The 27,102-nt window shown below is 66.4% G+C and overlaps 2 protein-coding genes across 2 annotated transcripts; one reads left to right on the forward strand and one right to left on the reverse strand.

Annotated features, from left to right (window-relative positions):
- Positions 1 to 1,364: 1,364 nt before the first annotated feature.
- TMC8 (transmembrane channel like 8) lies at positions 1,365 to 12,733 on the reverse strand. The gene is given in 17 exon segments (XM_053892589.1): positions 1,365 to 1,692; positions 1,694 to 1,906; positions 2,305 to 2,383; positions 2,817 to 2,975; positions 3,070 to 3,200; positions 3,371 to 3,554; positions 3,739 to 3,836; positions 4,147 to 4,270; positions 5,644 to 5,783; positions 6,078 to 6,248; positions 6,599 to 6,746; positions 7,068 to 7,204; positions 7,711 to 7,793; positions 8,086 to 8,235; positions 8,595 to 8,743; positions 8,940 to 9,310; positions 12,552 to 12,733. Coding segments are annotated over 16 exon segments (2,172 nt in total). The 5' UTR covers positions 9,101 to 9,310; positions 12,552 to 12,733; the 3' UTR covers positions 1,365 to 1,647.
- Positions 11,692 to 27,102, forward strand: TMC6 (transmembrane channel like 6). The gene is given in 24 exon segments (XM_053892588.1): positions 11,692 to 12,075; positions 13,823 to 13,961; positions 14,139 to 14,278; positions 14,445 to 14,540; positions 14,781 to 14,860; positions 14,862 to 14,940; positions 16,065 to 16,170; positions 16,328 to 16,424; positions 16,616 to 16,651; positions 16,653 to 16,877; positions 17,138 to 17,328; positions 18,672 to 18,816; positions 19,628 to 19,783; positions 20,095 to 20,115; positions 20,117 to 20,247; positions 20,359 to 20,440; positions 20,660 to 20,757; positions 21,582 to 21,677; positions 21,944 to 22,019; positions 22,801 to 22,934; positions 23,036 to 23,212; positions 23,333 to 23,411; positions 25,136 to 25,203; positions 25,927 to 27,102. Coding segments are annotated over 23 exon segments (2,424 nt in total). The 5' UTR covers positions 11,692 to 12,075; positions 13,823 to 13,905; the 3' UTR covers positions 25,982 to 27,102.

Raw genomic sequence — 27,102 nt, forward strand, 5'->3', positions numbered from 1 at the left:
TGTTGAAGCATGAGAAAGTGATAAGGAAAGGCCCCTGGTGTTTTAGTGCAGCCTTCTACCACTCTGGGCCAGAAGAGCATCACCCCCGGAGGCTCATCACCAGACGGCGCTGGGCTCCACCCTGAGTTTCTGTTCCAGATCCGTGGAGCCTGAGAAGATGCATTTCTACCAAGCTCCCACGGGATACTGTCGCTGCAGGTCAGGGCCACGCTCTGTCTTGTTAATAACATGTGTCACTTTCACCCGAGACAGGCCAATGGCCCTCCCCTGACCGAGCACACAGCACCACGTGTTTCCCCGGAACAGGGCCCTGCAGTTGTTGACAGACTGACGGGTCATGTGGCACCGGGTGGGTGAGAGAGGACAGCGACAGGAGGAGGTGAACCGGTCCAGCCTCCAATGCCCTCGTGAGGGCCTGGGCCCGAGGGCAGTGGGCCAGAGCCGCCTCCAGCCTGGGAATCCTGCCGGGTGCCAGGCTGCCGGAGGAAGTAGAGGGTTTCCAAGCACGTCATGGGGTTTCTCCTGACCCTCCCTCCCGAAAGTTCTTTGGGCCAGCATTCTCAGCCCTGGCTGCGGGGGAGAGTCATCCGGCGGCTTTAGAAAGTCCCGATGCCTGGCTGCTGTCTGCACCTGCTCCGAGCACATCAGCAGTCCTGGCACAGGGCCAGTTCTCTAAGGCTGAGAGTCACTGCAGGGGTGGGGGTGGAGGCCCTGGGCTGCATCCCTGCTCCGTGGCCCACTGGCTCCACCCCCTCCCCAGGCTGACTCTCGGGTGTGTCCAACAATGCAGGTCTACGCTTGTCTCACAGCTCTTGTGGGGCGCCTCCCCGCCACCAGCCCCGCCACTCCTCGAGGTCAGCTGAACGTGAGGGCGGGGGTCTTGGGGGGCATGGAGGAGAGTTAGAGAACAGGTTCTGTAGAAGCTAGGGCCAAGGGACCTTTGTTCCGGGTTCCTGAGGAGGCCCACTTCGTTGATGTGGGGCCCTGGGTCAGAATAGAAGACCATGAGGAATCCTGCCAGGGAGAGGCTGGCCGTGGACCATCTGTTACTCAGACTCGGGTAAGGTCTGGAAGCACCCCCCCCCCCCCACCCCGGTCGGGGGGCAGGAATGCACCATGCTGGTGTAGTGTGGCTCTGGGGCCAGCTCTGCTGCTTGGTGACTCCAGCATCACTTGTGGGTCTCAGTGCTCTCATAGGTGGAGAAGGGATAGCAGGAGGCTGGTTGGGGGTGGGGGGCGCGGGGGGCAGCAATGTGCACTCAGAGCACAGCAAGCCCCTAGTGCAGGTGTGCTCAGCGGCGGCCGGGTCTTGCCCTTCGCGTAGATGTCAGCGGCGCTCCCCACAGGAAACACTTTCTGAGCACTTCCGGTGGGTGTGTATTTATATATCGCATTCGTGGGTTACTATGCTATTATGTACGTTATAAACCATCCAACAAAAATAGAAACTTTACAGGACCGGGCTAAAAATAGAAATACAAGTCACCATATTTTCTTCCTGCTGCCCGGGGGCTCTCCTGCGTCCTGCTGGAGGGCCCACTGAGAGGGGCGGTGGTGTCCGGCACGGGGAGGGGGCAGGAGCTTGGGGCCAGGGGGACTCTGGTGGGGGAGGTGGGTCGAGCCCCGGGCCCGAGGCAGGGGTCGATGCTACAGCTCTGAGCCGCTGGGAAGGCGGAATCTACGCGCGGGGGCCCGGGTCACCGAAGAGCCCAGCGGGATCCTCGAGGCAAGGTCCGGGCCTGGGGGTCCTGGGGCCCGGGGAGCCGGGGCACGGGAATCCAGGGCAGAAGGATCGCGGGCGCGAAGCTCGGGAGTGAAGGGCCTCGGGCCCCACAGAGTCGCTCGAGCCCGGTTCCGGCAGCAGCCGCGACAGGTCCTCCACCAGGTGCCACTTTTCCTGGACTTGCTGCGGGGGTTGGGGGAGAGCGAGCGGCCGGTTACGAGCGGCGCCTTCACCCCGGAGCCGGCCGGGACGAGTAGCCCGCCCCGCAGCTGCACCTACGAAATCCGCCGCGCCGGGTCCCCTGCCCCGCCCCTGCCCCGCCCCTGCCCCACCCCGCCTAAGCCTCGCCCCACCCAGAGGCCACGCCCCACGCCTCCGTGAAGCCAGAGACCACGCCCCAACAGTACCGCCTCCAGAAAGAAGCCACGCCCCCACCAGGGCCCCGCCCCTCCCTCAACCCAGAGCCACATTCTCAACCCCGCGTTCCCAAGCCTAAGGCCATAGGCCTGTCATCTGGCTCCCGGCCTGAGGCCACGCTCCGGGGCGAGGTGTGACCCCTCCCCAGCCCAGCGGACACTCACCCACACCAGTTGCTTCCGGATCCGCTGGATGGCCCTCGAATTGGCCTGGGACTGGGAGACGCAGACGGTCAGGACAAGGCTTTGGACAGACAGGAATCCAAGGTCAGCTATCCCTGGAGGGCAGGTGCCTCCCCCACTTCCTCTCTCCCCACCCCAGTGTCTTAACGCCTCCCCGGGTTCTTCTGTCTGCAGACACCTTTCTCTCTCCTGTCCTTCCTCCCCCTGGCAGCCTCTCTCTCTCCTCTAAAGGGCCGCAAGAATACCTCAACTGCAGGTTTTTAGTGTGCCTGCAGGAGGGATCGTGTGTCCCCGTGGGTCACACAAGGTACCTGCTCGAGGGGGCTGCCCAGGGCTACCTGCCTTTGGGCCCAAGCTCTGTCCTCTGGGACCCTGCCTCCCCGCCTCTCCTTGTCTTGCTCCCAGATCCCATGAGACTGTCTGGGGGTGCTCATCGAAGGGCGGACGCCCTCCCAGGTGTGCCCCCTCTTGGCCCCTGCTGCCCTGAGAGGCACCTGAGCAGGATGAGGACGGGGAAGCTGAAAGCGTGGGAGCCCAGGTAGCGGAGGACGCGCTGGCCAGAGGGCGGGAGCCGGAGGGCCATCAGCTCTGGGACCACCTGCCAGGGGGCCGCGTAGTTGGCGAAGAGGCCGCAGTCCCAGGAGGAGTGGATGCTGGGGAGAGACAGCCAGGGTGGGGCTGGCGTCAGGGCCCCGGGCGAGGAGGGGCTGCCTGCCCCCCAGCCTCGGGCACCTCTGCTGCCCTCACCTGCTGACCACATAGCCCAGAGGCACGACGGCCAGGAGCAGGCCCAGGATGAGCACCAGCTGGAAGAAGAAGGTGGAGCTGGAGGCGCGGAATCTTCGGGGAGAGGCCTTGGAGTTCCTCATCAGGGTGTACTGGGGGAGGCGGCAGCAGGTGGGGAGGCTGTGAGCCCGGGGAGCCCGAGGCCCAGGGCAGTGCCACTGGGGGGCTGCGCGGAAGCGGGACGGGAGCCGGGCTCCGCTGCCGCTGGCTCGGGCGCCCACGCAGTGCCCCTCCGGCCCCCTCCCAGCCCACGAGCCCTCACCTTCTTGATGTAGAAGGTGAGGAAGATGAAGACGCTGTTGAGCAGAGGCAGCAGGGGACAGTAGAAGAGGCCCATCCAGGTGATCGTCTGGCCGGCCACAATGTCCAGGACATTCTTGGGCACCAGGAACTCTTCCCGGTCCAGCCAGACCCAGAAAGAGCCTGAGAACCGCTCCACCAGCAGCCTGGGGGAGGGGAGCGTCCAGATACCCACAACAGTCGTGACCGCTGACCGTCACACACTCAGTCTCGCCGAGTGTGTGGTGGGAAGAACTGCTCACCCTTGGCTGTGGCCACCGGCCATCCCCCAGACACGCCCGGGTCACCCCCGCCGCCCCCGGGTCTCCCCATGGTGTCCCCGGGGCTCACCTCCTAGGCAGGCTGACAAAGAAGGCAAAGGCCACCGTGAGGAGGAAGTTGAAGATGCTCAGCTTGTACAGCTCTTCCCCGACCGCGTTCTCCCAGCACTGGAGCAGAGGGGCACGTGTCACCCAGGGTCCCCGGCCGCCCCTCGCCCACCCACTGGGGGCCTCTGTGTTGGAGGCAGGAGCCCTGCCTGGAGCCCGATAGGATTGCTAAGTTAGAACGGGGGCCTCCAGGGGAAGAGCTGAGCAGGGACCCCCCTCTGCCCCCCCTGCCCCTCCAGCTAGGGCTGCCGCCCTGCCCAGCGTGCTGTGAACAGTGCCCCCTGGAGGAGTGCAGCGCTCTCTCTCCCAAAGGTGAGACTGGAGAGGGACGAGGACAGGAGGGACAGGCCTGGATGGAGCCACCAGCCACCTGGTAATCACAGGCGTTGTAGCCGAAGGACTCACAGCTGGTCTTGTTTCTGCCAAGGCACAGCACAGTCTGGCCCAGAGAGAAGGAGAACATTCCCAGGCTGGCCAGCTTCAGCACCACGCACCTGGGGGTGGGGGGGTGGGGACCGTGTCAGGGGAAGGGGCTCGGGTACCTGGGCACAAGCCACCCAGGTTACGTGTGCGGTTGAGCTCCGTTGGAGATCATGTCTCTCCGGGGTCCGGCGCCCTCTGATTCCAGAGCCCGGCCGACTTCCAGCCTACCCTGTCCGGTGGCAACGTTGCCCAAGGTGTGTTCCCCAGAATCGTGGCCTCCAGATGATTCATGAGGCAAGGGTTCTGTTTTTAAATCAGCGTGGGAAACGCTGTGTAGCCCAGCTGCCCTCCCCCTCCCCCGCTGCCACACTTGGTTTAGAATTTAATATTCTCGCAGCAGGCGAGAGCTCTGTTTCTACCCTAGCGCGCTTACACGGTCTCATGTAGCACAAACATGCCCACGGGCCCTCCTGAATGTTGCATGACTGGATCACACAGGCAGGATGGCTTTTAACCCCAAACCGTCTCATGCGCATTAGAGCTAAGTGTGGACTCTCAGCTGACATGTGACACGAGTTTGGCTGGGAACAGTGGTTCTGTTGAGGGAGGCTGGGAGGCAGGGCGGGTGGGGGCTTATTTTTTATCTTTGCTTTTTCTCAGCATTTTGAAGTTGTTTTTTTTTTTTTTTTCCACGTGCGTGTGGTATTACCTATTCCAAAAATAAAGTTTCAAGCCACAGTCAGCCTTGGAGGAAAGCTGAATGGGCTCCAGACAGCTTCTGCACAGGGGAAGCAGGAGAGAAAGCCAGCAGAGCCAAGCAGGGGGGTGGAGGGGGAGACGGAAATGCTGAGCTGGAGCTCTGCGGGGGCTCAAGGAGGGGCTTGGGGTCCAAGGCGAGATCCTCGTCCTGAGCGGGGAGACGGAGCATGAGGGTCGAGGGGGGGGGGCTTGCATTTGAACCTGCACCCAACAGACATGGTGAGCTTGCCTTTGGCTGAGGCACTTGACCCGTGCGAGCCTCAGTTTCCTCATCTGTCAAATGGGAATGAGGATGGTCCCGACTTCACAGGTGAAGGTTGTCAAGGTGAGGGGTGGAAACCCTCGGGCATGTGGGTGCTGTGCGCCTCCCACCTTCCTGGTTTTCCCGGGCGAGAGGCTGGTTCCCAACCCCTCCTGGCTGTTTTGTCACTGGCCCCTCCGAATGGCTGGTGCTTGGTCCAGGCAGCTGGCTTACTTTGGAAGGAAGGGACTGGAAAGCTTTAGACGGGGGCTCTTGAGATCACGTTTCTGGAAGCTTCTGCATACCTTCCCTTGCTCGGGACCACTGGTGCCAGGCGGTAACCAACACGGGCAGCAGGACGCGGCGTCCTCAAGTGCCCCCGGGCCCTCCGTTCCTTCCCCTCCACACGCTGTCCCCCCTGTCACCCCCAAGGGTGGCACTCACCAGATAAGGGTGAGGTTGACCTCAGTGTTGGGAGGGTAGTTCTCCAGCTGGATGAGGAAAACAAAGAGCAGGGGACCCACAAAGTTGACCAGGGCGATGACCCCCGGGGGCAGGTACTGTAGCAGCACGAACAGAGACTCCTGTGGGGAAAAGCAGGTAAGGGGGTGCGCACGGGCTGGGGGGGTCCCCAGCGGCTCCCTCGGGCCCTACAACCCCCTCAGGTGTAACTGGTGTGGGCCTGGCGTCTGGAAGCCCGCGGGCTATTCGCGGCTGGAGGATATCGCGGGGAGAGGCGCCCTGGCCTGGTCGTGACCTCAGGCGGATTGTTTTCAACCTCTCTGAGCCTCAGCTTGCTCATCTGCAAAGTGGGACCGCCCCGTCTCCCTGCCAAATTCTGGCCGGGATTAAATGCATGCACGTCAGTTGCCAGGCACCTCTTTGTTGTCCTGTGAGTACTTGGTGGCCCAGAAGATGGCGCTGATGGCCCCGACCACCAGGAGCCCGATGAGGACATTGACCCACAGGTAGGTGAGCAGGTGGCAGGCCCTCTGGGTCCGGGTCTGCTGCTGCATCAGCAGGAATCGACGCCCTTCCTCCAGCTCCACCTGTCATGGGGGCGGGGACACAGACAGGTGGGGGCTGGGTGCTGCGTGCGTGGAAGGGGCGGGTGCCCTCAAACAGCGCAGGCCCAGGTCCCTGTTGGTCGGGAGACAGGCCGCCAGCATCCAGGCAAGGTTGGGGCGACCCTGGGGCGGGGGCAGGCTGAGGGCTGGTGGCGGGTCTTATCTCGACCGCCCCACCTCGCACCGTCTGCTCACGTCCAAACAGCGGCACAGCCCCACCTCCAGCTGGAACGCCCTACGCACGTGCGCGTGTGCACACACCCCCGACACACGCTTCCAAACCTCGGCCACTCACATACCCAGTCGTACACGCACCACACGCTTGCACACACCTTGAACTCGTTGCTGATCTCGTGCTTCTTGATGGTGGCTGCTTCCTGTCCCCGGATACAGAAGTCCCAGGAGGAGAAGACTTTGACACTGACAGGTGACCTGTAGTCTTGGCCCAGAAACAGCCTCTGTGGCAGCTCCTTTACCATCCTGGAGGGGGCCGGAGGCCAGGGCTCATGGGGGAGGGGCCTCTGCCCTGGCTCAGGTCTGGGGTGGGAAGCCCCTGACAGTCCTGGGGTCAGCCTGTGGCCTCAGCTATTGTTGTGGGTGGGGAGACAGGGGCGGTGTCCCCTGCCCCTGAGCTCTGCAGCTGGGGACACGGAGTTCAGGCCCTGGAGCCATAGATGAGCCTTAGGGAACAGGGGCCGGGGCCCTCCTGCTAACTTGGGGGTGCCACGCCAGGGGAGGGGCGATCAGGGAAGACCCCCCCCCCCCCCCGGAAGGAGGTAGAGGCCGGGGCTCCGCTCTCACCGCCGCAGAGTCCCACAGAAGCAGAGGAACAGGCAGGCCAGTGGGCTCAGGAGGTAGGCCAGGCGGATGCTATAGGCCGAGCTGCTCTCCGGGCCTGCCCGGTATGCGCCATAGAAGAGGTAGGTGGTGTTGAAGGCCTGGGGATGCGGGTGACAAGGACCGGGTCGGGTCGTGCAGGTGTGTGCTAAGTGTTTTCCAGGTCTTGGCTCTTTAACACTCACAGTACCCTCATCAGGTAGGGAGTGAGAGCCTCCCTATGTTACAGTCTCAGAGCAGTTAGGCAACTTGCCCAAGGCCACACAGCTTCGAGGAAGAGACATTGGCACATGGGAGTCTATACGGTAACCCCTCAGTGGCACGCAGGGGTGACGGTGGGGTGGTGCTTAGTCCACAGGCCTGGACGTTCCCCCAGCTGGGCTCTGAGGGCCATGGGCAAGTGTCCAGGGGCCTGGGCTGTGTATACTGGCCTCAGCCTCTCTCTGACCCCGTCACTGTCCCCGCCAGCCTGTTTGTGTAGAACCATTTCCCTAGAAGCCAAAATGCCTTTGGAGGGACTGGGGTCCTCTTAGACTGCGGTCCCCTGGGGCCAGTTCTCCAGGTCCCCCAGTCCCCCTGGCCCATAGTGAAGGCAGAATCCACTCACCCTGCCGGTTAAAACATTCCAAAGTTGATTGTGGAATCTGGGAACACCAGTCTGGGGCTGGAGGCCACCAGGGCACTGGAGGGCTGTCGGGAGGGAGAGGAAACCAATAGGGAAGGGTCCCCAAGGCATATCTACTCCATAGCCCCCAGTCCTGGGGAGGCCCGAGCAGGGCCCTGAGGATATGTCGGGAGGTATGTCATGAACACGGCCCGGCAGGGAGGGTCCCAGGGCTGGACTCAAGCAGGAGGATGCCTGGGACCGGGACACAGAGGGTAGGGCTGTCCCAACACCCTGAGCCCCGGACCAGCCCCTCAGCGTCCCCGGGGGTGCCTGTGGGCTCCAGGACACTATTCCCTCGGCGGGTAGGGCACTCACTGAAGTTAAGGGAGGGGCCTGTGTCAGGGGGGCGGAGCCAGACCAGGGGCAGCAGCACGAAGCCTGCGGTCAGGAGCAGGGTCAGCAAGTTGAGCAGCAGCAGGAAGCGAAGGAAGGTGAAGTAGGACTGGATTCCGGTGCCAAAGAGGCCTATGAGGAGAGGAGGGGGTCCTTCAGGGCCGCACCGAGCCAGGGGCCCCCCTGAGAATCCGAGGGCTGTGGGTGGCCAGCCTCGCGGGGACCTCGGTTTAGGGCCCTGGAGGAGGCTGCCCTAGCAGTACCTCTGATGGCCACCAGGGGGTGCTGCCATCTATCAAGTTTTGCGCCCCGCTTGGGGCGGAACTGATGGGGATGATGGGATGGGGGGCGATGGTTGTTGTTGGGGGGGGGGGGGTCGGTGAGGGGGGAGGGAGGGGGTCACGGCAAGCGGGCTGGTGCCCTCCTTGGGCTTCTAGACTGGACACGGAGACTCCAGAGAGGGGAGGTGGGGGTGAGGGCGCGGGTCCTACCCCCGATCTCGTAGAGGGCGTCTTCCCAGAGGCCGAAGCCCCGGACCAGCCTCCGCGCTGCCTCCCCCAGGCGCCGGCCCGCTGTCTGCCCCCTGCGCCGCCATCGCTGCCAGCGAGAGGTCTTCACCCCCCGGGGCTCCCGCAGCTGCCTGGGACGGGGTGGCGATGGGGGCGCCCTTGAGTCACCCGCTGTGCCCACCGGGCCAGGCAGAGCAGGGCCACGGGGCAGAGGAGTTTTCCCACTGCCGGCGACTCGTACCCTCCCCCGTTCAACAGGTGCTTCCTCTCGGGGCTCCCCCTCCCCCACCGTCTGATCTCCAGCCGTGTGGGTCCGCGTGTACCCACCGGATGAAGCGCTTGTCCACCATGGCATACGGCAGCCCCCGGACTTGTGCCTGGGAGGACCACAGCCGCCCAATCTCTTGCTCCCCCAGCTCCTCCACCCCTGGCTCAGGCGCTGGCTCCCCGGGGTCCTGGCCGGACCGCGCTGCCGGCCTCCGCAGCATCTCCGCGGTGGGGTCGCGGCTGGGGGCGCCGGGCCGCCCCGCCCCTCCTCCCAGAAGGGCTGGGGGCTGCCTGTCGGGCGGGCTTCAGGGTCGTGGCCCTGGCATCGCCAGAGATGAAGAGAAAGCACTCAGCCGGTCTGGACTCAGCAGGTCTGGACTCAGTCCCCATCCACATCTCAAAGCGACACGCAGCCAGAGGCCTCCGTTTCCCTGTCTGGCCATGGGGGAGAAAGGTCCAAAGGGCACAGAAAGATGGGACTGTCACAGACACAGACAAAGCCAGGTGTGGCCACAGATAAGTGCGAGGGGGCCCAGGGCCTGCTGTACCCCAGTTCCACCTGCTGCCCGTGGGGTCACCCTTTGGCAAGACCATTCCTGTTCTCGGGGCGCTAATTCTCCCATCGGGAATGGGCCCCCAACCCTGACAGGTCCAAGGATCCGGCATCCTGTGGCAGCACCGATTGGGATGTGCTGGGACTCAGTCTGCGGGTGCCCCCAGGGACCCCAGACGAGGGGGCGTGGCTATGGTCTCAGACTTGGGAACCGGACCCTAATAAGCAGGCTCTGACCCCCACCCCTTCAGCAGCCCTCGACCTCGGTTTTCTCTTTCAGCCCCTCACGCTCTGCCTCCTTCCCCCCAGTGTGGGCCCAGCTCACCTGGGGACAAGGGACCACCTCCCCGGAGGAGCCCCCTCCTTCGACCGGGTCCCGCCAAGCCAGGCGGGACTGTGAGGGAGCCGAGGGGAGAGGGGTCACATGACAGGAACCCCAGCTCTCCCCCGTCTCCTCCCCCCTCCACTCCTCGCCCCCACCTCGGCAGTTTCCTCTGCTTTCGCTGGGGCCGCCACTTCCTGCGGGGCGCGGGGAGGGGGGGGGCGGGCAAGCAGGTGGGAGGCGTAGCGGGGCAGCCTCCGGGTGGGCGGCTCGGCTGCGCCCTGGGTGGGGGTCGCGCCCTCCCCTCCCCGCGACTCCTGCGGTTGCCGCCTTCCTCGCCTCCTGCCCCGAAGCGAGGGCGCTCCTGGGTGCTCGCCCGGACCCGCTCCCTTTACACCCGGGGAGGTGGGGGGGAGAGCCCAAGCCCAGTCCCGCGGGGCGGGTGGCTTCTTATCTGCGGGTCCCAGTTTGTCCTCTCGGGAGAGCGCGATAGTGGCCTAACGGGTGGGCCCCATCACTTAGGGCTGCTCAGTTTCCAGAAGCCCTTGGCGTTCCCGGCAATGAGGACAAGGCAGGGACCTAGAGCCTGGCCTATAGTGAAGGCTCAGGAATTGGCACCTTTGGGGCGGCTGAATCTTCTGCGAGCAAATCGTCTAAGAGCCTTCTCGGCCATTTCTCTCTCCTGGGATCCCCTGGGGTCATGCCCTTCCTCCTTGCTCCCTCTCCACCTCCCTTAGGGCCCAGTCCATCTCATAGCTGAGCTCTGGTGGCTTTTCTGCACCCCTGCCTAGACGCCTTCAATTTCTGAGCCCCTCTGCTATGCCAGGCTCCAAGCTGGGTGCTGGCTCCCAGGGCGCAGTGGGCTCAGAGGGCGGGGGCAGGGGTGACAGACCGGCAAAAGATCATGTCAACAGGAAGTGACAAGTGCTCCAACAGGGGTTCAATCCAGGAAGGCTTCCCTGAAGAGGTGACTTCCAAGTTGGGCCAGGGTCATGCAAGTAACATGGGGCTGGAGCGTGGGTGTGCGTGGGGGGTGGGTAGTAGTGGGAGGAGAGGAAGGGGCCTGGGCAGGCCTGGGTCTTCATGGCCACCTGCCTTGTGCCAAGAGCCCGCCGGCAGTAATCCACCAGAGGTCCACACTGACAGCTGCAAAAAAGCCCCAACCCTGGCCCCTCCCTCTCTGTCCAACTTCAGGCCTGCGGGCCCCTTTGCCTGTTGCACTGCAACTTTTCATCCGGGAATCCTGGCTTGGCCCACCCGTTCTCCCCCCTCCCCTCTCCTTCCTTTCTGCCTCCCACCCTCCCGGCCTCTCAAGGCTTCTCCGGACCAGGAATGTCCCCCCACCACTCTCCAAATCCCGCCCATCCTCCCTCCAATCCTTGGGAGCCTGCCCTCTGACCTGCCAGGCTTTCTCAAAGTCAGGTTTCTCAGTGGGGCTCTGGGGTGGACTAGACTTGCGCCCTGGCAGATGGTATGGGGGGGAGGGGGGACTGATGAACCCCTGAGCCTCAGTTTCCTCATCTGTGAAGAAGGCACATGGGTGCCCACCTCCCTGGCTTATGGGGAAGAGCGACGGGGACAGTCACAGTGGCCTGGCCGTCTTCCCTGGGTCTCACCCCCTCCTCCCCACCTAGCACACAGGAAGTGACCCAGAACTGTGGGCTGACAAACGAGGCAGAAACCACGCCCAGACCAGAGGGGGGTGACAACCCGGGTTCCCCACACGCCAGCTTCGGAAAGTCGTTTGTCAGCAGGAGGTCGCGCTGGAGGGCAAGGTTACCCAATCTGGTGTCGAAAGGCGCTGCCTCGGTGGGGCTTTGCAGCATCGTGCTGGTTGGATAACTGCCCGGGGGGGAAAGGGGCGGCTGGGAATTACTGCCCCGATTGTTCGAAACTCGGGGAAACTGAGTCCCACTGACGCTGTGGACCTAGGCTGAGTTCGGAGTAGACCTGGGCGCTCGGCCGCCCGCACCCTGCTCAGGCCCGGCGGCGGGGCGGGGGCGGGGTTGGAAGGTGGCCGGGCGAGGGCACGGTCGCCGCAGGGCGCGGGGCGCGCCGGCGGGCGGGCCGGGTCACGTGACGCCGGAGGCCCGCCACCACGTGGGCCGGGCTGGGCGGCGCAGCTCCCTCGGGCCCCGCGGGTCCTGCGACGGCCCCGGGTCGTCCCCCCGGGCCCGCGGTCACTCCCTCCCCCTGACCCCGCGGTGCCCCCCCCCTCCCCCCGTTGGCGGAGCCCCGACAGCAGCTCCCGGCGGCGCTTTCAGGGGACAGGTGAGCGGCGCGCGCGCAGGGCCCCTCCTCCCCCACCCCGCGCGTCCCAGGTGAGCGGCGGGGACCCGGGGGCAGGTCCGGGGCTTGGGGGCGGCGTCCGGGTCCTCCCCGCCCGGCTGCTTTCCCCCCGCCGCGGACCCGCTCCCAGTCCCTTGGGGCCGCCGGGGTCACCGGGCAGGGGGTTCCACGCCGGTTGCTTCCCCCCCCCCCCCCGTCCCCCAGCCCCCCCCCCACCCGCGGGCCGCACCGGGGGAGAGGGCAGTGTTGGTGCCCGCGACTGGGAGCGGAGGGGCGGGGAGGGCGCCGGGTCGCGCAGGCAGGTATCACTGGCCCCAGGCGGCGGGGGAGGGGGGAGCGGGAGCTGGGAGACTGGCGGGGCGGGGGGGGGGGGGGGGTGGCGCGTCGAGGGGTTCCCGGAGTTGCTGCTGTCCCTGGGCTCCAGGCTGGGCTGCTGCTGCTCCCAGGGGACTCGCGGCCGGCTGGGGTGGGGCTCCTGGAAACCGGCCCCACCCCTGCCCCTCCTCACCTGGCTCAGGGCTCAGGAATGGGGTGCCCCGGAAACTCTGCCGGACCTGCCCGGGCCTGGGGCGGAGTGCCCGGGCGCTGGGTGTCGCTGGCAGAAGTCCTAGGCAGTGACGGGGAGCCCAGGTGAGCCTCTACCCCAGGCAGGCCTCCGGGTTCCAGGCCTCTGAGCACCTCCCACTCCCTCCCCAACCCCCTCCCCCCAACTTCCCCTCCTCCCGGGGAGAAGGGGTGTGTGGGCGAGGCCTGTGGGTCTGAGCCTGCAAGGGGTCTGTCTGTGGAGGAGGGGATTCTAGCTCTAGGGACAGGATTGGGGGGCACATGGTTGGCCCCACCTCCAGCTCTGCTGGTTCCCAGCTGAGCTCCTGCTGGAGGGAGGGGAAGGGGCTTGGACTGTGTGTGTGTGGGGGGGGGGGGGGGCTGGGCTGAGAAACGGAAGTCCTTGAGGCCCCTAAGTGAGGACACTGTCTGGGCACCCTGGCCTCGCCCAAAGAAGTCCCCTTGAGTTGAGCCAACTTTTCTAAGCGCCGCGTTCCCTGGGGGTGAGTGTAGGGAGGACCAGGCACCAAGCAGACGCAGGGCACAGAGTGAAGAGCCCACACAAGGTCACGCTGGTTCCAGTTGGCCCCAGCCGACCGCAGAGCCCTCTGCCTGGACACAGGCTGGACAAAGGCAGCCTGTTTAACGCCCAGCCCCCCTTCTCCCAGGCAGCTGCCCTGGCCGGCCCCTGGGGTGATGAATGTAGGGGAGTAGGTCTGGTGACCTTGCAGCGCCCCAGCCCGGCCCAGTGGGGAGAGCAATGTTGGTGGGGGGTGGGGGCTAGCTGTGGGAGGGGTTTCCTGGGAGAGGAAGTGCTCTGGGGTTATGGGCAGGCCCAGGAAGGAGGGCTCCGAGTCGCCCTGACCCTTTTCACCAAGAGAGTGGGGGTGTGCCCGGGGCAGAGCCCTCGGGAAGGCCAGCGGTGTGCACAGACACCCACCCTTCCCTTTCCCGGGACTGGCGCCATAGAGGAAACCGACGGGGACTGCCCAGACCCCCCTCCCTTCCTTCCTCTCTCCCTCAGGCAGTGGAACGGGATCCCCCTCGCCCCCTTCTGGCATGAGTTTTATTCGGGGTCACTAGCCTGACCACGTATTGGGCTGTGGATGGGGGGCGGGCAGGGGCTCGGGCGGCCCAGGCTGTGAGTGCCACCTCCCGCGGTCCCCAGGGAGTGGGTGGTTCGGCCGGGCACCGGGCATGGAAGGCTGACCTTGGTGCAATATTCTGTCTCATCAGATGGGCAGCGGGAGGCTTCAGGGGCTGCACCCAGGCTCTGAGCTGCCCTAGGGCTGCAGACTGGCTGGGTGTGGGCCCTAGACATGGCCCAGCCGCTGCCCTTTGTCCTCAATGTCCCTGAGATCCCGGAGGACCATGAGTAAGTGGTCTGGGCCTGGCGGGGGTGGGGGCTGGGCGGCGGGCTGGAGGGCAGGGACGTCCCCAAACTCCCTGCCAGGGAGAGGCCATCTGGACCAGGGCCCGGGGAAGGGGCGGCCGCTGGGGCGGGACCGGGGCAGCTGAGTCCTGGACGCCTGCCCCCTTCTTGCCCCCGCAGCCGGGAGCCCAGCCCGTACGACGAGAGTGAAGTCCATGACTCCTTCCACCAGCTCATCCGGGAGCAGAGCCAGTGCGTGGCTGAGGAGGGACTGGAGCTACAGCAGAGGGGGCTGGGGGCCGGAGCCCCGGGGACCTCGGGTGAGCCGTCCTGGCCCAGGCGCCCGGCTGCTGCTGTGGGCCGGGCGCTGAGCCTTCCCGGCCTCTCAGGACACCCCTCCCGGCTGCGTGCGGGCCCGAGGTGGGGACCGGGTGGCGGAGGCCGCTGGCCGGCCGGGACCTCCGGACGAGTCTTTTCTGTGTACAGGCAGTGGCCGCCAGGCCCCCCTGGGGCCCGAGGATGCTGCTGCCCACAGCACGGCCACGCTCCGCATCCTGGCCAGCATGCCTAGTCGCACCATCGGTGAGTGGGACCCTGGGCGGCCGGGGCTGCGGGTGGCGCCGTGAGTACCCGCCCCGCCCCCTCCCGGCCACCGCCCGGAGCCCCCGTGCGGCCTCGCTGGGTCGCAGAAACGACCGCACGGATAAAAAGAGGCTAAAAGATGGGCTCTTGGGAAGCCAGCCGGCGGTGCCTGGGTCCCGGGAGAGGTGAGGGGCGGGGAGGCACAGCGGCGCGGCCCCCTGACCTGCCGCCCCCCTGCAGGCCGCAGCCGCGGGGCCATCATCTCCCAGTACTACAACCGCACGGTGCGGCTTCGGCGCAGGGTCAGCCGGCCCCAGCTCGGGGGGCGTGGGGCGCTCGGCCCGGCCCAGCCTCCGCCTCTATGACCTGGAGCTGGACCCCGCGGCCCTCGAGGAGGAGGGTGAGTGAGTGGGCCCCGCGCCTCGGTGGGTGGGAGCCCAGGCCGGCTCCCCTCCTGCCGCGGGGCTGCCCGAAGGCTGCCAGGCCTCGTGAGGCCTTGCCATGGGGGGACGGGGGCGGCCGAGAAGCCGGGCCTTCGGGCCGAGAAGGGTTGGGCCCGGGGCGGGTGGCGGTCGGAAACGCCTGGCCCACACGCTCCCACGCTGAGCACCCATTGCATATGCCGGTCTCAGCTTTGGGGTGCGATGAACCTGGGGCTGGGTCAAGTGTGGGAAAGTCCCTGACCCGGTCTGGCTCACCGGCAGCGAAACAGATTGAACCAACTCAATGGAAAAGCAGATGATTAAAGCACAGATAAGGGCGAAGGAGGAAAGGCACGCTGCGGGAGGGGGATTCAGGGAGGCTTCCTGGAAGAAGTGACACTAGAGCAGAGGGGCATGTGCAAAGGCCCTGAGGTGGGAGGCCGGTGTGGAGGGGCTAGAGGGCAAGGGACGGTGGTTGTAGCAGGGCCAGTGTCACGGGTTGGCCTTCAACCTGGTATCCTCTGGCGTTCAGGTGCCCAGAGCTCAGGCACTGTGTTGGGGCCCCGCCCGTCTCCTCCCCAGTTTGCTCGAGGCCCTGCGGCAGGGGACTGACAGCGCAGGGAGGCGCGGGCTCCAGGGTCAGGGTGAACTTTCCAGCTTCGCTTTGCAAACCGGGCCGGGTGTCTGTCAGCTTTCCGAGTGTCACCTCTCGTCTGGTATCGTGGGCAGTGGTCAGGGATGGGGTTGGATCTCATCGCTGCTGACCAGGGCGGGGACGGGGGGGTGGGGGCTCAGGCGCAACGGGGGTCAGAGCAAGGTGCTTGTGGGGGCTCAGGAGGAGAGTCAGGGTCGAGGAGGAGGGGCCCGTTGGCCGAGGTGGGGGAGAGTGAAGACGGCTGGTGTGGGAACACAGGCGGGCCTGGCAGGGCCTGGCTTGGGCGGCACGAGCAGAGGGGAGCCGGCCTCCTGGGCCGGGTGGGCAGAGGTGTGTGTTGGGGTGGGGCCGCGGGGGCGGACAGGCTTGTCCGGGGTCACGGCCACAGGTGCGGGAGGGAGGGGTACGGCGGGAGCCGACCCGAGTCCGTCCTCCGTCCTCCTGCAGAGAAGCGGTCCCTGCTGGTGAAGGAGCTGCAGAGCCTGACGGTGGCCCAGCGGGGCCACATGCTGAAGGGAATGCCCTTGGGCCTGGCTGAGAAACGCAGCCTGCGGTCAGTGCCCATCGGGCCCGGGCGGCCCCCGCCCCCGCTTCCCTGGCCGGGCTGGGTGGTCGGTGAGAAGGCCCCCCGCCCCCCCCCAAGCTTGCAGCAGGCGGGGAGGGAGCTGGGTCCATCCTTGGTCCAACCGTGATGTTGCCTCCGCGCCCAGAGAGGAGAGCCGGACCCTGACGGGGAAGCACAGGGAGCAGCGGGGCCGGCGTGGGCTCTTCCCCTGCTGTGGTTGGCTCCGAGACACCTGCGTCCTGGTAGGAGCCTCCGGTCTGGGATGGGCCCAGGGCAGCCGGGTGGGGGGGGGGGCTTTCGTCCCCTGCTGTCCTCTTGGTGGGGTCTCCCCCGCCCCCCGACCATGCCTGCAGGCCTGCTCTCCCCACCTCCCTCCGCCCAACCCGGGAGCTGGGGGCCGACCCTGCTTCCCTTCTCGCCTTGGTGCCCACAGGCCCTGCACGGCCTGGGGCTCTGGCTGCTGGCGGGTCCTGCACGGCCTGAAGCCCTGGCGCTACGCCCTGAAGCGGATCGGAGGCCAGTTCGGCTCCAGTGTGCTCTCCTACTTCCTCTTCCTCAAGACCCTGCTGGCCTTCAACGCCCTCCTGCTGCTGCCCGTGCTGGCCTTTGTCGTGGGCGTGCAGGCCGCCTTCCCGCCACCAGCCTCCCCGGGCCCTGTCCCCGCCTTCACGGGCCTGGAGCTGCTCACGGGCGGGGTGAGGGCTCCGTCGGGGCGTCCGTGGCTGGGGGGGAGGGGGGGGTGGGCGGCCCGACTCCAGGGGGGGCCGCGGAGCCCCGGTGGGGCTGTGGCCCTTGGCCCACCTCCCTGCTCTCCCCCCACCCCGGCCGTGGCCCCTTCCCCCCGCTCTGCCTTTCTCCTCGCCCCGCCCCCACGCGTGCCCTCCTCTGCCTCGCGAAGCCCGCGGCCGGTCGGGCGCGGGAACGTCCCTGACGCGGCGGGGCCTCCTGCCTGCAGGGCCGTTTCAGCCACACCGTCATGTACTACGGCTACTATAGCAACAGCACGCTGAACCAGCCGTGCGTGCCCGCCCCGGGTGGCGGTCAGTGTGGCCGCGAGACCGACGGCCTGCCCTACAACATGCCCCTGGCCTACCTCTTCACTGTGGGCGGAGCCTTCTTTATCACCTGCGTCACCCTGGTGTACAGGTGAGGGCCCCGCACCCGATGACCTGCTCTGAGCACAACTCGTCGGCCGCCCGTCCGTTCATTCGGGGATCCTTCCTTCCATCCGTCCATCTGTCTGTCCATCCATCCATCCTTCTTTCCTTCCCTCCCTCCCTCCCTCCTTCCTCCCTCCCTCCCTCCCTCCTTCCTTCTTCCTTCCTTCCTTCCTTCCTTCCTTCCTTCCTTCCTTCCTCCCTCCCTCCCTCTCTCCCTCCCTCCTGCCTCCCTCCCTCCTTCCTCCCTCCCTCCCTCCCTCCCTCCTTCCCTCCCTCCTTCCTTCCTCCCTCCTTCCTTCCTTCCTCCCTCCTTCCCTCCTCCCTCCCTCCTTCCCTCCCTCCTTCCTTCCTTCCTCCCTCCCTCCTTCCTTTCTTCCTCCCTCCCTCCTTCCTTTCTTCCTTCCTCCTTCCTTCCTTCCTTCCTTCCTTCCTTCCTTCCTTCCTTCCCTCCCTCCCTCCCTCCCTCCTTCCCTCCCTCCCTCCCTCCCTCCTTCCCTCCCTTCCTTCCTCCCTCCTTCTTTCCCTCTTTCCTTCCTTCCTTCCTTCCTTCCTTCCTTCCTCCCTCCCTCCCTCCTTCCTTCTTCCTTCCTTCCTTCCTTCCTTCCTTCCTTCCTTCCTTCCTCCCTCCCTCTCTCCCTCCCTCCTGCCTCCCTCCCTCCTCCCTCCCTCCCTCCCTCCCTCTCTCTCTCTCTCTCTCCCTCCCTCCCTTCCCTCCTTCCCTCCTTCTACCCACCCACTCAACACTTCGTCTACCCCACAAATACTCGCTGTGCTCAGCTCGGGGCAGGAAGGTGAATGAGCCCTTGAGGAACTTGCTGTCTAGGGGAGCAGACAGACCAGTGAGGCGGCTGGGAAAATCCAGAGTCTTAGAGGCATTTGCTGACTGTTATGGAGCGTCGGAGAACGAGTCAGACTGGCTTCCGAGGGGCGTGTCAGACAGGGAGGTTAAACACGAGCAGGCAGGGGAGAAGCAGAGGCACAGGTTCTCGGCACAGGCAGTGCAAAGGCCCTGGGGTCAGCCGGGCATATTCTGCAGCCGGCCACATCAGTGGCTCCTGGAGCCACAGCCCTCGTCTAGCCACGTATGGCTGGCCGGTACCGTATGAGACAGGCCTGATGACAGGCTTGACCGAGGGCGGCCAGCGGTCTGCAGTGGGATGCCCGGAGCGCAGGGCTGGAGGAGAGGGGGGTGGGTGGCGGGAGGCCGACGTAGCGCTGGGAGGGCTCCTCTGAGTGGGTGGTGGGTTTCGGCTGCAGGGAGTGTCCTGACTGCCTTCTCCCGCCCTCTGTGCCCCCCGTCACCTCTCTGCCTGGCTCTGCTCCTCCCAGCATGTCACACTCTTTTGGGGAGAGCTACCGGGTGGGCAGCACCTCGGGGGTTCATGCCATCACCGTGTTCTGCTCCTGGGACCACAAGGTGACTCAGAGACGGGCCTCCCGCCTCCAGCACGACAACATCCGAACCCATCTGAAGGTGAGCTGCTCGGGGGCCCCCGGGGCTGCTGCCCCGACCCTGTGTCCCTGTGGCCCCGCAACGCCAGTCCTGGCCTGTGTCTCCTGCGTGCGGCGGGCAGGGGGCGGGTCTGGGCCCTGCTCACAGTGGGTTCCGGACACGGGGTGGCCCCGGGAACCATCCTGGATTTTCCTCCCGTACACGCCTCTCTCTCGGGCTGTCTGCTGGCCGGGGCTAGTGTCCCCGGTCCTCGAACGTGCAGGAGCCCACGTAGCTGGGACGCGCCGCTCACAGCGGGTTTTGGTGGGCAGGCGTGCTCAGGGTGGGTCGTTGCTGTCGGCCTGTCCTCGAGGCTGCCCTTGGAGCCCTTGGCCAGGAGTGCCCGTGTTCTCTGGTCCCCCAGTGGGAAGAAGCCCCGGGGCTCCAGCCGGCACGAAGCCCTGCCTCGCCCCCGTGGCCCGGGGCAAGCAGGGACTGTTCGCTTCCTGTGCTGTCAGTGAGCAAACTGAGAGCCGAGGTTTGGTCCCCTGTCCGAGGCCAGTAGCCCAGCTGGGCCTTGTGGCTTCTCCGCCTTCCCGGGGTTCGTGTCCGGGGATCCCCCAGCTCTGACCGGGCTGATGGGCCCTCGCCCCTCAGGGAGCTCCCGTGGGTGGCCCGGCGGCCTTCACACCTCAGGGCCCCCGGTCAGCCAGGGGCCACCCCCCCCCCCCACCCCCAGGGCAGGTGGCAGGGGGGCTCGGGTCCCTCTTTGTCCCCGCGAGTGTCGCCCACGCGTCTGCCTGTCTCCGCGCGTCTGTCACGGGGTTCGTGACGGGCTGGCTGCCGCCCGCAGGAGCTGCTGGCCGAGGGGCAGCTGCGGCAGGGTCCCCGGAGCGTGTGCGGGCGGCTGAGGCAGGTGGCGGTGCTGGGCCTCGTGTGGCTGCTGTGCCTGGCGACCACGCTGGGCTGCACCGTGGCCGTCTACGCCTTCTCCGAGTTCATGATCCAGGTGCGGGCAGCCCCGGGAGCTCCGGGCAGGGGGTCAGACCCCTGCTTCGTTAGGGATGGGTCCCCCGTGACTGGGCCCCTGCGCCTTCTCCCCCCGCCTTCTGATCTTTTAGTTTCTTCTTTTCTTTCTTTTTTTTTTTTTTTTCCGGCACCTGTGTCCCCACCCCCTTCCCGTGTGGGTTGAACTTGAGGACTGGGGTGGGCGTATTCCGGGGGAGGGAGGGAGGGAGGTGCTGCGGGGCGGTTGGGCCCCTCCTTCCGCCGGTGCACCTGCACCTGCCCAGACGGCCGCCCCCTCCTCCCCTCCCGCAGAGCCCCGTGTCTGCTGAGCAGGGGGGGGGCGCTGCTGGCCCTGCCGGTGGTGGTCTGCCTCCTCAACCTGGGGGCCCCCTACCTGTACCGCGGCCTGGCGGCCCTGGAGCGACACGACTCCCCAGTGCTGCAGGTGTACGTGGCCGTCTGCAGGTGCGTGTGCAGGCGGGGCGGGCGGAGCTTCCTGGGGCACGACCCCTGTCTCCCCCCCCCCCCCCGGGGCACCCCGTCTCAGCACCGCCCCCGCCTCCCCGTCCTGTCCAGGAACCTCATCCTCAAGATGGTCATCCTGGGGATTCTTTGCTACCACTGGCTGGGCCGCAGGGTGGGCGCCCTGAGGGACCAGGTGAGGGGGGACCTGGGTGGCGCTGGGGAGGCGTGAGGCCGCGGGCCCGTCGCGGGGGGGGGGTGGGGGTGGCCCTGCTGCGAGGGCTGGGGGGCGCCCGCCCTGTGGCGCCTCTGGCCTGGTCTGCGGCCGATGGGAGGGCCCCCAGCTGGGCTGCCGGGGCGGGCAGGGTGGCGGGGGCACCAGGGGCACAGGGGGCTGAGGCCCGGTCTGTTTCAGTGCTGGGAGAACTTTGTGGGCCAGGAGCTGTACCGGCTAATGGTGCTGGATTTCATCTTTATACTGCTGGACACGCTTTTCGGGGAGCTGGTGTGGAGGTGAGGCCCCGGTCCCTGCACCTGCCTCCTGGGCACCTGCCTCCTGGGCACCTGCCCCCCCCCCCCCCCCACCCCCCCCCGCTGGCAGGGCAGACAGGGATCGCCTGGAAGCCGGGCCTTGCCTCCCGGATCGGGGCCCTCGATCCGCACCCACGACGCCTCTTCTGGACATCATCAAACCGAGAAAAGCACAAGACAGGATATACCCCCCCCCCGTTTTCTTTTAGATCGGGGGTGGGGGAAGAGTTTTCAAAATGATGTATGATCTCAGTCTTGTGCAAAGGGGAAAAAAGGGAAGGAAGGAAGGAGAGGGACGTTTTCAGGGTGCTGCAGGTGCTAACGCCTGGAAGTGTTTTTATTTTCTTCTGTTTGTGGTTTTTTTCCGGGAACATATGCATTTGATAGTAATTAAAAACAGGGATGTTTGACAGTCAGTGAAGCGTGTGAAGCCTGGACGTTGAACAGAGACTGAGGGGTGGGGGGAGGGGGGATGGTGCGCTGGGAGGGCTGGGTCAGTGGAACGTGCGACTCATCATCTTGGGGTCGTGGGTTCAAGCCCCACGTTGGGTGTGGAGTTTCCTTAAAAAAAAAACAACAAAACAAAACAGAAAAAAGACTGGGAGGAAGTCAGCTGCAGCCTGGAGCCCCTCAGGCTGGGGGCCTCGGCCTGCCGTGTGCCCTGACGTCAGCTGGGCGCCTGAGGGGGGCGGGCGGGGCGGGCGGCTCGGCCCGAGGGGAGGGTCACCGGTCGGGGTGCCTGCCTGCGGGGACCGGTCTCTGGGCCTGGGCCTCCTAAGTGACCCTCAGGGGCTCCTCTGCCCCAGGCTCATCTCCGAGAGGAAGCTTAAGAGGAAGGAGAAGCCGGAGTTCGACATTGCCGGGAACGTTCTGGAGCTGATTTACGGGCAGACCCTGACCTGGTGAGCATCTTCCGCTGGCCTGCCACTGCCCGGCCAAGGCGGAGCCCCCTTCCCCGCTCGGGACCCTAGCAGGGCCCCGCCGTGGGACTCTGGACTGACGCGGGCCCCGACCCCTCCCCCTCCCAGGCTCCTGAGCCCGGCCCGGCCCGGCCTTGGGGTGCGGCCGGGAGGTCTGACCCCGGGCCGGGCCGCGGTAGCCCTGGGGTGCGGCACAGGGGTCGTGACCCCAGCCTCTGGACTGCAGCCCCCCGCCCCTGTCTCCCCAGGCTGGGGGTCCTCTTTGCTCCCCTCCTCCCTGCCGTCCAGATCATCAAGCTGGTGTTTCTCTTCTACATCAAGAAGGTAAAGGTGCCCGCTGGGCCCCCAGGAGGGTGGCAGGGCCTCGGGAGAGTGTGCAGCCAGGGCGGGTCACCGGGCTGCTGGACCCGGAGCCCCGGCTTTGGAACCCTCCCCTCGGCCCGAGTGGTCTGAGGCCGGCATCCCCGGGCTCCCTCTGGGGTCAGTCCCATGGTCCCCGGGGAACAGCCGACTGCACCCCACCCCCACCCCCACCCCACTGCCTCACTGCCTTTCACAGGCTGGGTGGCATCCTGTCTGGTCCCTGGGCGTTGCTGGGTGCTCGGGTGCGCCGGGCCTCAGGGCCTGGCCCTGGGAGCTGCTCTGAGCGGAGGCCTCGACCTGGGCCGAGGGAAGCCGGTTGGGGTTGGGAACCAGGTTCTCTCTGGCCCTCCGTTGCCTCGTCTGGGCGATGGGGACAGTGCCCTGCTGGAGGCGACGTTCATGAAGCACGGGGCACGGTGCCCGCCCCAGCAGAGACCTTCAGTCAGCCGGGTGGTTGTTTCTATGGACTCTCCCGCACACGAGGGACGGTGGACGAGCCCCCCCTCCCGTGCCTCGGTCTCCCCCCCTGTAAAGCAGGAGGCTGGCCTGGCCGGCTCTCCCCCACCCCCGCACGCTCACACGCGGAGGGTCTGCTTCGGGGGGGAGGGGAGCCCGTCCCGTCCTGGGGTCTGGGCTCAGGGCCCCTCCCCCGCGGGAGGCCCCCTGCCCGGCCTGGGGGAGGGGGGGCGAGGCGGCAGGGCAGGGCAGTGGCAGACCGCAGCCTTTGTCCCTTTGCCCCCAGACGAGCCTGATGGCCAACTGCCAGGCGCCCCGCAGGCCCTGGCTGGCCTCCCACATGAGCACCGTCTTCATCTCGCTGCTCTGCTTCCCGTCCTTCCTGGGAGCCGCCGTCTTCCTCTGCTACGCCGTGTGGCAGTGAGTGGGCGCTTGCCGCCTGGGGGCGGGGCGCGGGGTGGGCCCCGGATTCGGGAGGCGCTGCGGTGTGGGGTGACGCGCCGGCCGCCGTCCTCCCCCAGGGTGAAGCCCTCCAGCACCTGCGGCCCCTTCCGGACCCTGGACACCATGTACGAGGCGGGCAAGGTGTGGGTGCGGCGCCTGGAGAAGGCGGGCCCCAGGGTCTCCTGGCTGCCCTGGGTCCACCGATACCTGGTGGAAAATACCTTCCCCGTCTACCTGGTGTCGGCCCTGCTGCTGTGAGTGCGGGTGCGCGGGGCTTCCGGGGGAAGGACCGGCCCGCGGGGGGGGGGGGAGGCCCCATCCTGTCCGTCCCCCCCCCCCACCCCGACCCCAACCGCCTCCCCCATTTCCTGCAGGGCTGTGATCTACCTCAACATCCAGGTGGTGAAGGGCCAGCGGGAGGTCATCTGCCTCCTCCGGGAGCAGATCAGCAATGTGAGTGCCCCTCCCACCCCCTGCCCTGCGGGCCACCTGCTCGCTGAGCCCCACCCCCCACCCACCCGGGCTGCTGAAAGGGTCTATTTGCCCAACACGTGACACCACCGGGGACTGTGTGTGGCTTGTACTAAGCAGAGGTGAGGAGGGAGGTGAGGAGGGAGGCTGTGTGTGGCTTGTACTCAGCAGAGGTGAGGAGGGAGGTGAGGAGGGAGGCGGGCGGGTGGCAGAGACCCCCGGGGACAGGGTGTGCGGCCCTGCGGGGCGGGGAGTCTCTGTGAGGATCTCTGAGACATGGAAACAGCTGCTGGACTTCCTAGGGGACTCATGTCAGGACCCGGACCCCGTTCCGTGCCTCCGTTTCACAAGCCAGGGGAGTGAGGTTGAAAGCGGGTCGGGATTTAAAACATTTTTACGAAGCACGTTGCAGTTTGTCGGGAAAGTGTTGAGAGGCAGGGTGGGCCCGGAAGCCCGGGGCGCGGCTCCCTCCTGGGACCCCTCGGGATCCACCCGCCCCCTGCCGCCCAAGCCCACGCGGAGAGGCCGCCCGGCCCTGCCCTGCGGACCGTCCCTCCTGCCCCGAGCGTGGCTCTTTCCCCGCTGGGTTACAGGACCTCCTGTCATGTTATAAAAAGCACGTGGCTGTGGCATCTGGGTCGCTTGGGTGGCATCTTCCCAGCTGGGGAAGGTGTCTTGCCCGGGGTCCGGGCTGGGCGCTCGGCGGGACCGGCCGGCGACAGCGGGTCCCCGCGCAGACGCCGCCCTCCCAGGGCTGTTTTCCTTCTGGGGTTTTTCACTCGTGCACCCAATGCTCGGGCCACTTCGGGGCCAGCTGTGCCTGTGGCGCGGCATCCACGTGGGGCTGGGGGCCGCGCCTCGTCCAGGCGCGTGCTGGGGGTGGGGGTGGTGGCCGCACGGCTCCACCTGCTAGTTCTCGGCCAGCGGAAGGACGGGTCTCCGGGCGGGCCCTTGCTGCAGACCCGCGTCTGCCCAAGGCAGGCCCCGCCCCAGGTCTGCGGCCTTGGGGGCTGCAGGTCTGAGCTCAGCTAGCTCCCCCGGTGGCTTTTCCCGGGGCCTGGGAAACTGGGTGGCTGACTGAGCGCACAGCCCTCCAGATCCACCAGTTGGGACGGAAAGGGCCCCGAGCCCAGGGCTGTGGGCGGGTTGCGGAAGCTGGAGAAAGCAAGCCAGGATGCCCCCCAGAGTCTCAGGAAGGAACCGGTTTGGCCGACACCCTCGATCCTAGGCCCAGTGAGGCCCATTTTGGACTTCCGATCTCCAGAACCGAAGGATGAATTTGTGTTGTCTTCAGCTGCTAAGTTTGTGGTAATTGGTCAGAACAACAGTAGAAAGGGACACAAGCCCTATGAGGCAGACATTCTTATCTCCCTTTTACAGACGGTGACTCTGAGGTCAGAGAGGAGGTAATTTGCCCAGTGCAGAGTTAGTAAGTGGCAGGACCAGTTTTAGATTGGGTCAGGCTGACTCTGTGGCCTTCACTGGGCCCCCGATCACATTTCCCTTTTCACCTTGGCGCTAGGAAGCTTAGATCTCTATGTATGCCCATTGCCTGGCTCTTGGTTTTTCCATCCTTGTTTGGTGCCTCTTTCCCCCTTAAACCTTTTGTGCTTGTCCTGTCCAACAGTCCTTGTGAGCTCCCTAAGGACCGTTCTGAACAGACGGATGGAAAACTGTTCCCTCACTCTGTGTTCTGGCCTTTCTAGGAGGGGGAAGACAAAATCTTCTTGATCAACAAGCTTCACTCTGTCTACGAGAAGAAGGAGAGGAGCAGGTGAGGGGCCATGGCGGGGTCGGGCACTTGGCGCAGAGCAGGGAGTGAGGAGGGCAGGGGTGCTGGCCTCCCCGGCTGCTCTCCTTCCCACCTTCCCTGCTCAGGCGTGGTGAAGTCTGGTGGGCAAAGGCGGGCAGAGGAGAAGCGTGTGCAGGGGTGGGGTTGAGCTGGGCTCTGAGGCCCTTCCCCTCCTGTCCTCCCTGCCACGCCCTTTTCTTTCTAAGTTGGGGTGCCCGAGAGCTGGCCCCTCAGTTCCCGGGGGGTGCACGCTCCAGGCAGGGTGGCTGCAGCTTGCTGTAGCCTCCTTTGTCCTTGCTCCTCTCTTACGTGGGGGCAAGCCCACCCGTCTCCTGCTGCCCGGACAGACACCTGGGGACGGACTCCCCGCCCGCCCGGGCCAGGTTGGGCAGGCTGAGGAGGGCAATCCAGGCCCCGGGGCTCATCCCTGGGCAGCAGGAACCTGTAGACTGAGCCATCTGACAGCCCCGCCCAGCCTACAGACACACTGGAGGTCTGTCCAGCCCCCTTTCAGGCTCTCCAGAAGCTTCTTTACCCTTGGCCGGGGCGGGGGGGGGGGGGGGGGTCTGAGTGCAGCCCCTGATAAGGGCTGCTGGGTGTCTGGCTTCAGCCGGGCTGGCGGGACGACTCCTCAGCCTCCTGGGTGGGTGACCCGCTGCTGCCCCCAGGACAGAGGGGCCCCTTGCTGACTCCCCCTTCTGGCAGGGGTGGTAGAACCCAGGAGGCCAAGAGGCTCGAGGAGGATCCGGACGCCCGCTAGGACAGCCCTGCATCCGCTCACAAGTACGGCCCGTGCCCGTCACCCCTCCGATTCCACGGCCCCGCAGGCAGAGACGCCAGCCAACCTGAGACGGTGCACGCACCGGACAACCCCACTGGGCCACGGGGAGGGTGACGGGACTCTGCAGCCCATCGAGGCTGGAGCTGGAGGGTGGGCGAGTGGGGCTGGAGCCCCCCCAGTGGACTAGATCCTGTTCGGGACTCTATTTATTGTGGTAAAAATATTTTGCAGAATGGGCCTCTCTTGGGAGTCTGTGCTCAGAGCCGAGCCAGCTGGGCGCCCAAGCACCACTGTGCTGTGTCCCCTCCCCTCGCCTGCGGATGACGTCCAGGCGGAGGGCGTGGGAACCTAGGGCCCCTTTATTTCCTCTTTCTGGCTGGAGGCTGCTCTTCCCTCCCTCCGCAGGGGTGCGAGGGTCTGGCGCTAAGCACAGGGCGCCCTCTGCTGCAGAGCCTCAGATGGCAGGTGGACCAACCCACGGCTTGACAGGTGCCCCTGGCCAGCCTGTGCCAGGTGGCTGGCACCTGTGCGGGCAGCCAGGCAGGCAAGGAGCAAGTGTGGGGGGTGTCCAGGGTGACAGAGCTGTCAGCGGCGGTATCCCGCGGTTACAGGGCCGGGGGTGTGGAGAGCAAAGTTAGGGAGGCTGGGGGACGGCGTCCCAGTTAGCAGCGGGCCACGGGGACAGGAGCCTGCCAGGCAGAGGGGCAGCCAGCACGCAGGCCGGGACGGCCTGGCGATCCTGTGGGGATGCCATGAAGCCGAGAGTAAGGGAAGGTGGGGAGAGGCCGTCACAGGCCCCCGTGTCCCAGGTCTGTGGCAGCCGGGGAGATGGCCCCACGACTCCTCATCCCACAGGGGAATCCAGAAGAGCACAGCTCGGGCCCGGGCGAGGCAGTGGGAGCGCCAATCAAACCCACGGCGGAGACACCACCACCAGCAGTGCCCCCAGCCGGGCCCACGCCCACCCGAACCGTCCCCTCTCCGAGGACGGTCTCACGGGGGGTGGGGGCGCGTGTGACTGATTCGCAGATGTGCGGGGACAGGTCCACCTGCTGATGTGGCCCCGGAGGCTCACCTGGCACTCTGTGTGTGTGTGTGTG

The sequence above is a fragment of the Panthera pardus genome, unplaced genomic scaffold (genome assembly GCF_024362965.1).
Source record: "Panthera pardus isolate Hobbes unplaced genomic scaffold, ASM2436296v1 HiC_scaffold_3, whole genome shotgun sequence".
NCBI lineage: Eukaryota > Metazoa > Chordata > Mammalia > Carnivora > Felidae > Panthera > Panthera pardus.